Genomic DNA, 15,048 nt, shown 5'->3' on the forward strand with positions numbered 1-15,048 from the left:
CAGCCTGTATGTTTTGGCTGGGGGGGAGCCAGGGAACTGCGTCCAAGAACGGCCGCTCTGGCACGGAGACAGCATGCAGGACTGATGGGCAGGGGGAGGGCAGCGCGTCCCCCGTGCTGAATAAACATGGGCTGGCCAGGGCTGGAGGGGGCTTTTCCAGGCTGGACCACACCCCGGGGGGCTATTTTTGCCATGAATGAAGGGGCTGTGCACTCACAGCGCAGCCTGGCCTCCTGCCGCTGCTGCTGCGCATGGAAAGCTTGCCTGACACTCAATCCTGCTCCCTGGCCAGCGCCCAACATCTGGGCTGTGCAGCTGGGCAATGCCCATGGGGACACCTGGGCACCTGGCACAGCTGGGCGATGCCTTGGGGGCACATCTGGGCACCTGGCACAGCTAGGTGATGCCTGTGGGGACACCTGAGCACCTGGCACAGCTGGGCAATGCCTCGGGGGCACATCTGGGCACCTGGCACAGCTGGGCAATGCCTTGGGGACACATCCAGGCATCTGGCACAGCTGAGTAATGCCCTGTGGGCACATCTGGTCAACTGGCACATCTGGGCAATGCCTTGAGGGCACATCTGGGCACCTTGCACAGCTGGGCATCTGGCACAGTTGGGCGATGCCTCAGGGACACATCTGGGCACCTGGCACAGCTGGGTGATGTCTCAGGGACACACCTGGGCACCTGGCACATCTGGGCACTGCTAAAGGGGACACCCGCCACCAGACTCAGCTGGTCACCATCCAGAAGGGGCACCTGACACCCTTCTTTCCCAGGTGCTGCCCCGTGGCTGTGGTACCATGCCAGGCGGGCTGCAGGCTGCCGGGGCTGCGAGACAGAGGCCATGCCAGGGCAGGGGGAAGTGGCAGTGACTCAGTGGATGTGCCAGCGGCGGTGCCAGGGCCGTTGGGGCACGTTGGGCCCAGCCTAGGAGATGCCTGAGTTAATCGAGGGATTAGCCCTGCCATCCCCTGCTCTGCCCCACACAGCGATGCTTCCTGCTCCAGTTTCGGGTCACGATGGGGCAGTGGGGGGAGCGTCCCCAGGGGCTGCCCCTCCGGCCGCGCCATGCTGTGGGATCCGGATGGGTGCGCCCATGCTTGGGAGGAACTGCAAAGCTGCCGGGGTGGAGCGGCCCCTGCCTCCAGCTCACCTTGGTCCCGAACATGCCCAGATTCCCCGCAAAGCTCCTAATCTTGCCCAGCTGAGTCCCAGGCTGCTCCCACTCTGGGCCCTGTTAGCAGCTAATCCCTTGTGCGCTGGGCTCAGGGCCATGCTGGGTGCGGGTCCACACTGGGCCACTGGGTCCCCTGGCCATCTCCCAGTCCCTGTTACCACCGGCAGCCCCCATGGGAGCTCTGGAGCCACCGTCTCTGAGGGTCCTGCTCCCCGCCCCACAGGACCCTGCTCCGAACCCCATGGTCTTCCTGGGTCCCACATCCTGCCCCGCAGTCCTGCAGGGCCCTTCTCCCTGCCCCCCAGCCTGCCAGGGACTGGCTCCCTGCCCCAGAGCCAGCTGTCACGCAAACCCGTGTCTCCCTAGCCAGGCAGAGGGGTCCATCCCCTGATCTTCTCCATGCTTGTCCCAGTGCCGCCGCTGCACCAGGGGCTTTGCTTTCCGAGGGGGCTGCGGGCTGGGCGAGGGGCCGCGGGCTGCTCTGCCTTTCCCCTGCCATTCGCCAGGTGGGTGCCGCACACGGGCTTCACCATGGCTGTGCTCTCCTGGCTGCAGCCGGTGGCCCCAGCCCTGACCCACAGTCCTTGCTCCTCAGCCTGCCCTGCGCCTCAGGGGAACTGTGAGTATTTGTTCCCGTGAATGAGTGGCCTGTCTTTGCTGGGTGGAGCTGGGGTGCAGGATCCCACCCGTCACTGTCCCTTATCTCCGTGTGGCATCCATGTGATTCATCAGGTGTGGCTCCGTTTCCGTCACCCCACTTTGCAGGAAGTTTCCTGGCAGCCCCAGGCCAGCCCCCCGTAAGCCCTGAGCAATAACAAGCCGGGATGAGCTGGCCGGCTTTCCTGAGAAACCCTACAATAACAAACCAGGAGATGTGTCCAGTTTTCCTGGACAGACAATAATAACCCAGCATGAGCTGGCGTGCTTTGCAGAGCAACCCTACAATAATAAACCTGGGTGATGTGTCCAGCTTTGCTGAGCCACCCCAGCATAACAATCAGCGTGAGCCACCCAACTTCCTTGCAGAGAAGAGGGGCCCCTGAACCATCCCTCCTGGGAGCAGTCCGGCTGCCGGGGTCAGGGGAGACCTGGTGAGCAGCTCTCAACGCCTCTTGCTCCCGGGCTTGCTTGGGACCTGTCCTGGCTGCTCCTGGCCATTGGAGGAGGCACCTCGTGTTGGTGGTGGGCCCRGCTGGCAGAGGTAATGCCCCTAGGTGCCACCAGCCCGTGTCTCCGCCTTCCTGGAAACCAGCAGTGAGTCCTCACAGGCCTTGGCTTGCCTGGACCTGTTGCCCTTTGGGGCATCCTCCTTGCCCAGCTCCCATTAGGAGCCAAAGTGGCACCCAGCTCCAGCTGCTCCTCTCCCAGTGTTGCCCCATGGGCTGCTGGATGGGAGGGCTCAGGCTCATGGCAAGGACGGAGCTGAGGCACTGCCAGCAGCTGCCCCCCGGCAGCTGGGCAGCCATCCCTGGGCTCTCTCGGGCTTGATGAGCAAGGGACCGTGGCCGCTGGGGGACCAGAAACCCTCTCCCTGCCCCAGCCCCTCTGCTGAGCCCCAGCTGGTCCCTCCGGGCTGATCCTTGCACCGGCTGGAGAGGCGCGCTGCAGGAGCGCCTGCTCTCCTGCCCTACACCTGAGCTGCTGAGGGCCCTCCTCTCCCCTGGATTTATCCCTGGGAGCTGGAAGGAGCTGCAGGAGGGCAGGGCAGGGGCAGGACMCCCCGGCGTCCCCGCGCGGGGGAGCTGCAGCCACCGCAACGCAGAGGCGACACAATGCGGAGCCCCCGCCGCTCGCCGCACCCCTCCGCTCAGTGTCTGCGAGAAGGGCTGTAACCCAAGCCGCCGAAACAGCACAAGGGGAAAAGAAAAGCGTATTGAGCGGCAGGCTGCTGCGGTCTCTGGCCAGCATAGACCGCTGGTTGTTAAGCGGGTGCCTCGCTTGCAAAGGCTGCCTTGATGAAGTGCGAGACAGCGCTTACGGAGGGACGCGGGCAGGCGTTCTCGCTCCATCTTCCGCTCACAGTGCCGCTCTTTATGCGCCTGACATTTGCTCGCTGGAAAGGCCCCGAAAGTCAGGGGAAAGGAAAACATCGCCCGCAGCAGGGCCCGAAGGCTGGCTGGGAGGAGCGCTGGGCTGGGCCGGGCCGGGCCGGGCYGTGCCAGCATGGGCTGCCTGTCTCGCCGGCCCGGCCTCACCGCTCGCTCTTCCCCGGGGCGACCCCGTCACCTCCCGGCAGCCCTCCGGCTGCCTCTCCTGGCCCGTGCAGCCACTTCCTGCCAGGTGTGCGGAGCGCTGGCGCTGTGCCTGGGAAGCCCTGGCTATCCCTGCGCGGGAGCCGGGGTGGGGTGTCACCGTGCGATGCGGGGCGTCAGGGTGCCTGGGAGCAGCTCTCCCCCAGAGAGACCGTCGCCGTCCCCCCGGGGAGCCGGGACGGGGCCTGCTGGCATAGGCTGGGCAAGCGGCAAGCACAGATCAGCGCTCGCCTGTGTGCATCCCAGCGTGGGTCCCTTCCCAGCCCGGCCGGTGCTGGGAGGACCACGGGCAGAGATGCCCCATGTGCATCCCCTGAGCGATGCCAGCCCCGTTCCCGGGAGCACACAAAGCCGGTGCCAGGGGAGAGGGCCCGGCCACGAGGCGCGGGAACGCCCCAGCACGGAGCCGTTCCCCTGCCCGCCGCGGCTCGCTGCAGCATTGCCAGGCTCCGCTTGTGCCAGACCGGCGGCGGCCGTGTCCATCACCGGATGGCCAGCGCGCCGTTCCCGGGCCGCCACTCCACCACGCCGCTTCCGCGGAGCCCGCCGGCAGGGCGAGCCCGGGGAAGCCATGCGCCCCCAGCCCACACCCCTTGGCTCCCGGCCCCGGCAGGAATTATTAAGTGTGCCCCTGCGGAGCATGTGCTGAGGCTGGCCACGGGAATGTGGGCAGATCTGACATACAAGCCACAGCAGCCAGGCTGTAATTTCCAAACAGGCCCTGTTCGCTGTGTTTTCCAGTTAAAAATATATTAAAAAATAGGAATGTGGGGTTTGTAGCGAAGAATGTTTGTAACCGCTTCGAACGTCTGGTGTGATAATGAAAGGGTCAGTCCCCAGCTTTGAGCACGACCGATTTAGGCTCTGGTGGCTGGCACCGGCGTGGGGGCCCAGCGTGGTCCAGCCAGCCTGCAAACCCACTCCCGGCCAGTGCCAGGGAAAGTGATGCTTCTGCATCAGTGGCACGGTGCCGCGCTGGGGGACGTGACCCTCCTGGTCATGCTGTCAAGAGGACATCGAAACCGCCGTCTCCTCTGGACGAAGGGAGATAGATGGAGGGAGGGCAGCGTGCCCTGAATGCGGCACGCATGTTGCAGATGGGGAATGATTCTGGACGTGTTCCCAGCCCCAAATCCCTCCACCCGCGGCGCTGCAGGCAGCGGGACAGAGGGGTGCCCCCAGGCGCTGCAAGCACCCCTGGGTGCCGTACCCTGCCCGTTGCTGCTGCCTGGTCCCGCTGCCTGGATCGAGCCCAGCTCGCTGCGCGCACGAGGTCAGGCGCCCGCCCCCCTCCGTCGGCGAGCCCCCCCGGCTCGGCTAATCGCGCGGCTCAGGGTGTGCTGCGGGGCCCGCGCCGCAGCCTTGAGGCGCTCCTGATACCGGGGCACGGCGCTTGGCCTTGTGGCCAGGTAGTCATAACACACGGGGCAACCCCCGCTCGCCGGCGCTGCACCCGGGCTGGCACGGCCGGAGCCCGCGGAGGGCTGGCGCGGGCCGTGCCGGCCGGGGTGCGCCCCTGCCACCTCGGGGGCCATCGGTCSCCTTGGCCCGGCCGTCGCAGGCGCTGCCTGCGTTGTGCGGGCCATCCTGGCTGGGAGCTGGGGGCTCGCTGGGCCCTGCCGAGCCAGTGCCCCCCCGGGTCTGCGCTCTGCACCCGTGCTGCTTGCTGGGCCTTGTGCATCATGTTTACCCTGGAGACTAGTAACCAAAGAAAAACAAGCAGCCGGGGGCCAGGGCCGGAGCCGCGGCGGGGCAGCGAGTTGGCCTTAACAGGGCTCAGCTGGGGGACGTGCCGAGGCCATGGAGCAAGCAGGGAGCGGAAGCCACTGGCACCCGGGGGGGTCCCCCACCGGCCCCTTCTGGGGACACCTCCTCGTCCCTCCCATCCTCCGGGGCCATCAGGTGGCCGGTGGCTGGCACAGCACGCTCTGCTGCCTGCTGAGTCCCGGCTCTGCAGGGAAACGTTGCCGACTCCGGTTACAAACCTGCTTCCCTGTGGGGCTGCAGGGCTGCGGGGCTGCCGTTCCCGTGCCGGGCTGCCCACTCCAGGGCCACCGGCTTCCTCCGCCTCCAGTGCTGCTCAGTGCCGCTGGGAGGGCAGCGGCAGGAGGTGGCTGCTGACTCCCAGTTTCCACCCTGGCCTTTGGGAGCTGCGGCCAGAGCTGGACCCTTCCCGGAGACGTGGGCAGTGGGGGCCCTGCACCTGCTGAGCCACGCGCCGGCCCAGCACAGCCGGCCCCCGGGCACTCCCGGCAGGGTGAGGGTAGCAGTGGAGCCCGGGTCCCGGCTGGGTTGGAGCGAGGGGGTGGGCAGTGCCCTGCGCCTGCCGCCCCTTGGGGTGCACAGCCTGCCGCGGCGCCTGGGCCCTCCCAGGGACCCCTTGCCGGTGGGAAAGGTGGGGGCAGTGGGCAGCAGCACCCCGGGCCGGGTGGCTCTGCGGGGGACTCTCCCACCCTCCCAGGGCATTGACCCGTGCAGTGCTATCTAGTACACTTTGCTCACTGCACCACCGTGCCCGGCTTTCCTGGGAGCTGCTGTTTGCTTTTCTCTAAATTATGACTCCAGCTTGTGCCTTTGATCTGGGCTGTGTCGGGCCACTTGTTGCCAGCCCCTCTGCTGCCTTTGAAGTGCAGTTGCCTTTCTGTCTTCGGACACTGCTTTTGCAACCTCAGGAATAACCCTGGCCCCGTGGGACGGAGACATCCAGGGCAAGACATGAGCATCCTAGTGGTGGGTAAAGTGCTCAGCATCCCTCCTCCTTCCTGGGACATGGTGATGGGGACCTGGTGATGGGCCAGTGTAGCTTGTAGCTTGGAGGCAGGGCAAAGAGGCATTGAACCATGTGTTTGCCCAGTGGCAAACAATCCCGGTGATGCTAGCAGGGCGCTTGGACCAGAGCATCACTCCCTCCTGTGGCAGTGGGCAGGGACACAGGAGGTCTTGCACAGAAGTTGGCCCTGGAGCACCACAGAGCAGGGATGGGGGGATATGAGGGGCTGACCCTGCTGCTTGACCATGGAGGAGAAGCGGGTGTGCTCCCTGCACAGCACAGCCCCTACTGCCATGGCTCGTGGCTGCCCCTTGCCCTCGCTTGCCCTAGGAACTGCGGGGAGCAGGGGCAGCTGGCCCTGTGCTCCCATCCCGGTGCCTGCCCCAGAGCAGGGTCTGAGTCCGACCCCGCTTGGCTGTGGGGACAGAGGTGGCGGGACTGGCTGAGTGCCTCGAGACGGAGGAGTTCAGGGCAGAGCCAGGCGTGGGCTCTGGGGCTGGCAGAGGGGCAGGCAGGGGGTGTCCCTGCAGGGACCGGGGTCTCTTCCCTCCTGCTGCCCTGTCCTTCCCCACTGTGCCTGGGTGGCTTGGGCCAGGGTACCAGCCTGGCTTCTAGCCCCTGGTCCCCATGCCCAGAAGCAGTTGTCCCCCCCAGTGGCATGTGTGCCCTTCAGCTGAGGGGCCCTCCATGCCCCTGCCAACAGAGCGGGGGATGCGCTCCAGCCCGCCCCAGGCAGGAGGGCTGAGACCAGTCAAACCACGCTGGCATCAGCTCTGCCTTCCCTCCCCATCCCAGCATGGAGCACTGAGGGGGTCTCGGCGTGCCCTTTCTACCACTGGGAAGCCGGGCCCAGGCTTTGGACTCTGGCCTTGAGTGGGTCTGAGTGTCCCCACTCTCCCTGGCCCGGAGAGGAACTGGCCTTATCTGTTACACTTTGTTCTCCTGCTGTCTGGGTGTGGAGCAGAGCAGAGATCAGTGTACAGACCTTTGACATACACACACACACACACACACACACAACCAACCACACACGTGCATGCACATATAACCATGCTCACCTACACACACGTACAGCCACCCATGCACATGCACGCATACACTCACCTACCCATATGCACGGCCACTTGCGCACATGCATGTGTACAGCAGCACGCTTGCCCCCGCACAGCCACACTCTCCAGCGCACACATGCATTTTCACATCCCTGCACAAGCACCCTCTTCTGTCACTCTCCAGCCCCCATTGCTGCCTGCCCTGCCTGTGCTCCCGCCTGGACTGGCTGTGTCCTCTGGGTGATGGGAGAGGCTGAGCCGAGCTGGGGTGAGTGTTTGTTTTCTGGCCGTGCGTTGCATTAGGCTCCCGGCAGCGCATGACGCTGGCCCAGCCTGGCAGCCTCCCCGTYGCAGGAACCAATGCCCCCTGCGCATGCCGGCATGGCCCGCCACGGCCAGACCATCAGGGTGAGAGCAGCATCACGCAGCATCCCGCTGTCACGCAGCCCCGGCAGGGGGCATGGGCAGGAGGAGGGGGCTTTCCCCATGTCAGACCTGGCTCTGGAAAGACGCAAGCCGAATGCCTGCAGGGAGCCTGGAGCTGCTCTGACTGCCCGGGAGCTGGGCTGCAGATCCGGGCATCCCTCCTGCCTCCGCGGCATTGTCCACCGATCCCGCCTCCCTGCCGGGAAGCTGCAAGCTCCCCTGGGCCCTGTGCTGGGGCGGCCGATGGGCCAACACGGGGCCACCAAGGATGGAGGGGGCTTGTGCTGCCCACGTAGACATCACCGGAGGTGGCTGTGCAGGCGGGGGCTCCCCATCCCCGTCTCATGTCCAGGGTCCTGCCCCTGCCAGAGGTTTGCTGTCCTTATCGGCGAGCCGTGGCCTCTGCACTGCTGCCGCAGGGGAAGCCGCAGCCCTTCCCGTGCGATCTTATCTGCAGCGTTTCATGAATGGCTCACAACCCGCCGCAGCCCCGGCCCCGGCCTCTGCAACCCTCTGCTGAATGGGAAGGCAGCCGCGGGCCGGAGCAGGTGTGAGGGTGCGTGTGCACGGGTGCGCGCGCCTGCCTGTGTGTGTGCGCAGCTGGGGAGGAGCAGCATCCTGCCAAGTGCCAGCGCTGGCCAGCCCCGCGCGCTGTGCAGCGTGCCGGCGGGGCTGGCTGCGGGGCGCTGGGCAGGAGCCCTGCGTGTGCCTTGGCCCGGCCGCCCTGGGGGGAAGCAGAGGGTGCCCGACCAGCGGTGCCTCCAGGGACGGCAGAAGGGTGCTAAGCACCTTCTCTGCTGCCTGGCACTCATTGCTGCCTCGCGGCAGGGTGGCCCAGCAGCAATTTGCTTTCCAGCTGTGAATCTGGAGGGTGCCGTTGTCATGCACATCGCAGCCGTTGGTCCCTGCAGGCATGTGGTGCTGTTCCCAAAGAGAGGTCATTTTGGAGAGGGTGGGAATTTCCCACACTGGTGCTGGTGGGTTGATGGTACCTCTGGTCTCTCCCGCAGAGTCTGTCCCAGATCTGCAGTGCRGGAGATGGGCAGGCGTTCGCCTCCACCCTGCGGCAGCTCTACGTGGCAGTGACGCAGCAAGAGGTCAAGCAGGCACGGAAACGGCACCCTTCGGGTGAGGAGCTCCTCGACTGTGCAGTGGGGAAGGTGTGAAACACCCCCTCTCCCAGCGGTTGGGCCCCCATACCAGGGAATGGGAGGGAGGACCTGGGTGCAGCTCATCCCGTGCAAGTCTCCCTCTATCCTTTTCCTCCCAAGGGCTGAGCTGCCCCATCCAGGACTAGTTCCTCACATGGGTTTGAGCAGTGYTATGTGCCCCCTCTTCCTGGCCTTGCTTCCCTTAATCCTGATTTGCTTCTCCTGCCTCTGGGACCAGGGGATGCTGAGGATCCAGCGCCTGCTGGAGAAACCCCAGGGCACCCAGACCCGCCGCCTCAGACCCAGGAGGATGAAACAGCCCCTTCCAGCGAGGGAGCCACGGTGAGCACAGCACCAGAAACACCCTCTCCGTACCAGTGGCAGGATGGGGCTTCCCAGGCTGGCAGGGAGACGGAGCAGCCTGTTCCCGCTGTCCTTGGTGCCCTGGCTGTGGCCTTCCTGCACCGCCCTTCTCTCCTTGCATCCCAGCCMGGTGCCCCTCTGGGGCAGGTTGAGGTCTCAGCTTGGTGCCTAGCCTGTCCTACCCTGTGCACACTGGCTGGGCAGTGTGTGGGCATGTTGCACACGTGTGTGTTGTTTGCAGCCCACCGAGGGGGGGGGGGGAATCACCGCTTGCACATGCACATCCACCCTGCGTGAGCCCCCACGGGGGACTGATGCTGCCTCCCCTTCGCTTCCAGCTGGCCTCCTCCCCAGTTCAGAAGCTCCGGCTGCCCGTGGCCAAGGCCAAGCAGAAGAAGGCGAAGGGGCTGTTCAGCTGAAAGGTCGCTGCCACCCACCTCGAGTGTCCCTGCTCCCCCAGCATCTGAGAGAGGTTGTGCAGAGYACCCACATGTCCTCTGCCCTCTGCCTCCTCTCCCGCCTCTCCCAGTGGGCTCTGCCCAGGGCAATCTCCCATCCCAAGCTGGTGCAGCAATGGGCTGTGCCAGGGAGATGGGGTGTTTCTATCCTTTGCCAGTATCTCAGGAATCTCTTTTTTGCCTCTTTYCTGGTGCAGAGCTTGCCTCATGCCCAGCCTGTCCCACAGTGGAGCCAGCGCTGGACCTGCGGGGAGCTGGTGGCATGTTGCTGGGTGAATGCAGGGCAGCCAGTGCTCTCACAGGGCTGTGGGTTTTGGCTGGACGACCACCCACCCTGCTTTTGGGTCGGTTTGCAATAAAAGGCTGTGTGTGGGTGAGGTTCACTCTTCTCCTACTTTGTCCCACCTGGACCCACAGTTTTGGGAGAGGGATGCAGCTCCTGGTGCAGCTGGGTCCCCCGGTGCAGGTGGGTCCCTCAGGGCTGGTCCTGCTGTGGCTGTGCATGGAGGGCAGCCCCAGGTCCTGGGAGCAGAGCACGCTGGGGAGGCTGGAGCCCAGTTTTCCCATGTCCAACACTGGGGACACACTGTTTGCTGTTGCCTGGAGCCAGGTGTAGCCCTACTTGTTGGCAAAAGCAGCCTGACCATGCTGAAGGCTATGCCCTCCATGTATAGATAGCTCCCTGAGGGCTAGGGGGCAGGTGATAGGGGGTTAATCCGTTTTCTAGCCTCCAAGGGGCAAAGGCTGACCAAGCCACTAATGCACTGAAAGCTCCCAGGCCCTGGAGCAAGTTACAGATGCTCCCTGGACACAGTGCACCACATTTGTCCCTCCACACCTCCTCCATCCGTCCATCCATCCGTCCATCCATCCATTATCCCTCGCTCTCCTCTTCCTGCCCTTGTGTCCATGTCCCTTCTCTGGGGCAGGGACCCCACTTCTGTGCCCAAGCCGGATCCTAAAAGAGCAGCCAGGGCCTGGCAATGCTGCCTCAGGCAGGCTGCACCGCGTGGTGCCACTCTGCAGGCACCGGGACCCATGGCCCTGACTGCCCTGCTCCCCGGGACTGGGCTGGCTGCGGTCACGGTGCCTGCTCTCACGGGCAGCAAGGGGGAAACAAAAACATCCGGAGCAGCCCCTGTGTCTGTGGAAGGGGAATGAAAGGGCCTTTGCTGAGCCGCGGCCAGCTAGTCCCAGAGCAAGAGCAGCCTGGTGCTTTTTATATTTCCTCTCCGAGGGAGCAGTGTGCAGGGCAGGGTGGGTGGTGGGAAGGGGAAGCCATGAGGAACTTGTACCGACAACCACCCTTGCCCTAGCTGGCTTATACCCTGCCTTCCCCCATCCACTACCATCTTACGTGGTGTAAATACGTCCCGGGAGCAGCTGCCTCTGGGACAGGGGTATGTGGCATGGTGGAGGCCGGTGGGAACCATACAGGGAGGCAGCGGGRATCTGTGGACAGAGCTCTGGGGCTCTCTGGGCTTTCCCAGCTGTGGTGCTTCCTCCTGGGTGGAAGTGTTGGGGCTGTGCTCCATCTCTGACTTGGATCAGCACTGCCGGGCAGCTTTGAGCCTGCCAGCCAGGCACATGCACCCCATCTGCACCCTCCTCAGCCCTCAAGAAAGGTCTTGCTATGGGGCAGGGCTGGAGCAGGTCTCTGCAGGGCTTGGCAGCTCTCTGCTCCATGTGTCTTCTTTCCTCCTGCTCCAGAGCCCCTTGGCTGTGTGCCCATGATGGAGGGCTTGTCTCTGCCACCAGGTTGTCCCCTGGTGCAACCCCAGCCCCACCCACGTGGCCTCTGTTGTCCTGGGGTGCTTGTCCTGGCCAGGGGCAGCCAGGGGGAGCTGCTTCATCCAAGCTAGATCCCCCTGCTCCCTGCAGGGCCCAGGGTTGGTGCTGCTCCCCCGTGCAAGCCATGACCTGCAGGAGGGGCTATGACCCCAGAGAGGGAATCTGGCTCCTCTGTCCCCTTTGGGGGCTGAGGGGACATCACGCAGGGGAGGACAGAGGATTCCCACCCTGCCTGTGCCCATGACTGGTGGGCTTGATGGAGGAGAGGGTGATGCAAAACAGCATCTGCACCCCAGGCTTGTCCCGGCTGCAAGCTGCACCCAGGCCATGTTTCCACCGCTCCCAGGACGCTCATCTCAGGTGGGCCAGTCCAGCCCCAGGGATGCTGTGGCACTGTTGCCCAAGAGCCCTGTCCCTCTGCAGAATGAGTACCCCTGGGGTGCCCTGCGCCCTAGGGAGCCAGTGAGCACCCCGGAGGGCTGGCGCTGGGGTAAGGACCCGCTGTAAGGACAGAGCCCGTCTCATTCACCCTGCTCCCGTGCATGCTGCTGTGCTTCTGTGGGGACAAATGGAGTCCCGCAGTGGGCCTGCCCTTCTGCCACRTCCCCGCAGGGAAGCAAGCATGGCAGTGGTGTGGCAAAGAGCTATAGGGCAGGCAGCGGCGCCTGGGAGGGCTGGCAAGAGAAGCTGGGGACGCAGGATCAGGGATGGGGTTGGACAAAAGCAGGAGACTGAAGGCATCGGTGGGGGAAAGAGCTCTGCCGATACCTCGGCCTGGCCCACAGCCCCCTGCCAGCCCAGAGCAGGGACCCCAGACCCATATGACTCCAGCGCGGGGCCTGCYGGGGCCTCCCTCGCCCAGGTTGCCGCTGGCTCTGGGGAGTGTCACCACTCATTGTCTCGTCCTGTCCCTCGGGGGTCTCCTGCCCTGTCCCCACCCCCTCCTCCCTGGAGCCGCCTGGATTTGAGCTTCTGACACACATTAAAGGCCACAAGTTCGGCCTTGGCCTCCATAAATTTGATTCCATAAATATTAGTTTTCGCAGGGTTTAATGAAGCCGTTATGCCGGGCACRGCCCAGCACCCCGACCCGTGCCCTTAATAAGGGCTCTGTGGCCTCGATTAAAGGGACCTTTCAATCGCTGTCAAGTATTTTTAGAAAAGGAAAAGAAAAAAAAAAGAGAGAGAGAGAGGAGAAGAAGACGACCAAGCCAGTGAACTGGGAGAGGAAAATCCCAAACCCGTCTGGTGCAAAAATAGAGAAATAGCACCACCTAGACTGCATCTCCCGGCTCCGCCGGCCACCAGCCGCCTGCTCGCCCTGCGCAGTGCCCGGCTCCCCTGCGGGCTTACGGGGCCTTTGCCAGCCCTGCGCCCCTGCCCCACTCCCCCTGCTCCCGGCAGCCTCCGGAGCCCATGGAGGTGTCTGTAGGATGCTGCTCTCCCTGTCAGGGCAGGGGCACAGGGATGCGGTTGCCTTTCCCAGTGGGGGAAACCAAGGTGCTGAGGAAGGAGGGACTTGGGCAAGGTCAGAACACAGCTAGGAATAGCATGTGGTGACCAGGTGTCCCGGTGGTGCCTAAGAGTGGCTGAATGCTGTGGGAGATGCCTTGGGATGCAGGGATGGACCCCACATCTCTCCCAGCTCCACTGGAAGGTAATTCCTCCCTGTGCCCTACTGCTGTAGGTAGCAGCAAACGCCCCTTCTCACCAGCACCCTGAGGAGAAATACCACTTGAGCAGAAATCCCTGCTTGCCCCAGGTTGGATAGATGCTGTCCCAGCCTCTAGCTCCAGGGCATGGCCACCTCCTCGCACATGCAGCCCTGGGCTGCCCTCTTATGTCTGGGGGTYCTGGCCCACTCAGCCCCACGTGCTGGTGGGCTTTGCCTGGCAGGGACACAGGGAGGGAGGCATTAGGGGAGCTGGTGCCACGAGCAGTGCTGGGTGCCTCAGCCCCCCAGGAGGGGCTGCAGAGAGCTGGGGCAGTGCTCCCAGCTGCAGAGTCACCCCTGCGACCAGCACCAGGCAGTGCTGGAGGGCAGGACATAGAGTTTTCGGAGAGGGGACATTTCCCAGCGGGGGCTGCTCTTCATCAACACTGGGCTGTTAATGAGCGGGATTGATCCTCCTGTGCCCCGCTTCCCCTGCAGGAGCTGGGCCAGCCCAGCAGGTCCCTGCTCTGCACCCAGCTGTCACCTCGTGACAGGATGCTGTCACTGCTCTATGCGGCCAGAGCCGGTGCAGGATGCCTGGCTCTTGCAGGCATAGGAACCACAGTCGCAGCCAAACCCGGACTCCTGTGTGCAGCCCCAGGCCTCTGTGGGGTGCAGACACTGTACCAGCGAGGGCAGGGCCAGGCTGCTGTCAGCCCCAGAGCTGCCGGCTGGGTGACAGACCCTTGTGACATGCATGCTGCAYGCTGGCAGGCTGTAGAGGTTGTTCGGAGGTCTGGATCCCAGTCAAATTGGCAGCCATAGGGCACTTCTCCTTGGGGATGTGCTGCACACTCAAAATCAAGCACCACCCCAAATGATCCTGTTCCCCACTGCCCTCCCTCACAGCAGTGATGAGCAAGCTGAGCAGCTGGCCTCATTCCCTCAGTGGGGTCAAAGCAAATGTGCCGTGAGCACAAACCAGCCTGGAGCACCCTGCGGACCCAGCCCAGGCTCCTATTTTCCTCTGCCTGTGGTAGGCTGCACATAGAGATGTTCCCCTTCTGCAGCCCTGGAGAAGCCAGATGCAGGGATGGGGAAGGTTTATGGTGCCTGATGCTGTGGCAGGTCTCCTCTGYTCTGCCAATGCTTGTAGGATGCTCTGTTGGAAAGGTCAGCCTGCGAGATGTGGAAGTGAGATAGCCTTGGGGTGCTGGCCAGGCCCTCTTGCTCCACCCTGTGCAGGAGCAGCATGACAGCCACTCCATCCTGCACAGTAGCAGGACTTCACGGAGGCTCTGGGCATTGGTTTTGGGTGTGTGGCTACTGAGTATGAAAACCTGACAGAAATAGCTCTGGCCAGCTGAACTGTGCCTGCAGCTCCTGGTGAAAGAAGTGGTCCATGGGGGCCGCTGKGTAGCAGCATCCCAAATCCGTGAGTGCTGCTGGCTCCTCAGCCTGCATCCCTCTTGCCCTGATTTCCCAGTCCCCCTGAGGACAGCATAGCCCTGCAGCCAGAGCGGGACAGCTGGCTGGGCAGCTCCAGGGACCCAGCCTGGCACTCCCGGTGTATCCCCAGGAGCAGCCCRTGCCCTGTGCCCACCACAAGGCTAGTGAAGGGACATCCCTGAGGGCTATGTGCACAGCGATGCCCCAAGGCACTGCCTCACCTGGGAAGGTCCTAGGGAGTCAGAGGGGGTGCAGGCAGAGTCAGKGCAGGACCCCTCCCCAGGGCACAGCTGGGGGAGAAGCGGGGGGGGGGGAGGGGGGCACAGGCCCTTGCTCCTGAAATCAGGGTGTTGTATTTACTTTCCCCTTTTGGCAGCTAGAAGGGGAAGCCCATCCCAGCCCCTCATTGTTGTCTCAGCGAGTTAATCAGATGCCATAATCCTGTTGTGGAAATATCGGGCCTCCCTGGAAACAATGGGGAGCGAGAATATTGTGGTTA

The 15,048-nt window shown here is 64.1% G+C and overlaps 2 protein-coding genes across 2 annotated transcripts in view; both read left to right on the plus strand.

Annotated features, from left to right (window-relative positions):
- Positions 1-10,025, plus strand: part of NHEJ1 (non-homologous end joining factor 1) — a 51,562-nt gene extending 41,537 nt beyond the window's left edge. The window contains exons 6-8 of the mRNA XM_026078007.1: positions 8,694-8,811; positions 9,073-9,176; positions 9,536-10,025. Coding sequence (XP_025933792.1) covers positions 8,694-8,811; positions 9,073-9,176; positions 9,536-9,616 — 303 coding nt within the window. The 3' untranslated portion in view covers positions 9,617-10,025. The remainder of the gene's footprint in view (positions 1-8,693; positions 8,812-9,072; positions 9,177-9,535) is intronic.
- A 3,044-nt stretch (positions 10,026-13,069) lies between these two features.
- The window catches only part of IHH (indian hedgehog), a 13,822-nt gene continuing 11,843 nt past the window's right edge, over positions 13,070-15,048 (plus strand). The window contains exons 1-2 of the mRNA XM_026077950.1: positions 13,070-13,103; positions 14,558-14,581. Coding sequence (XP_025933735.1) covers positions 13,070-13,103; positions 14,558-14,581 — 58 coding nt within the window. The remainder of the gene's footprint in view (positions 13,104-14,557; positions 14,582-15,048) is intronic.

The sequence above is a fragment of the Apteryx rowi genome, unplaced genomic scaffold (assembly GCF_003343035.1).
Source record: "Apteryx rowi isolate R43461 unplaced genomic scaffold, aptRow1 scaffold_47, whole genome shotgun sequence".
NCBI lineage: Eukaryota > Metazoa > Chordata > Aves > Apterygiformes > Apterygidae > Apteryx > Apteryx rowi.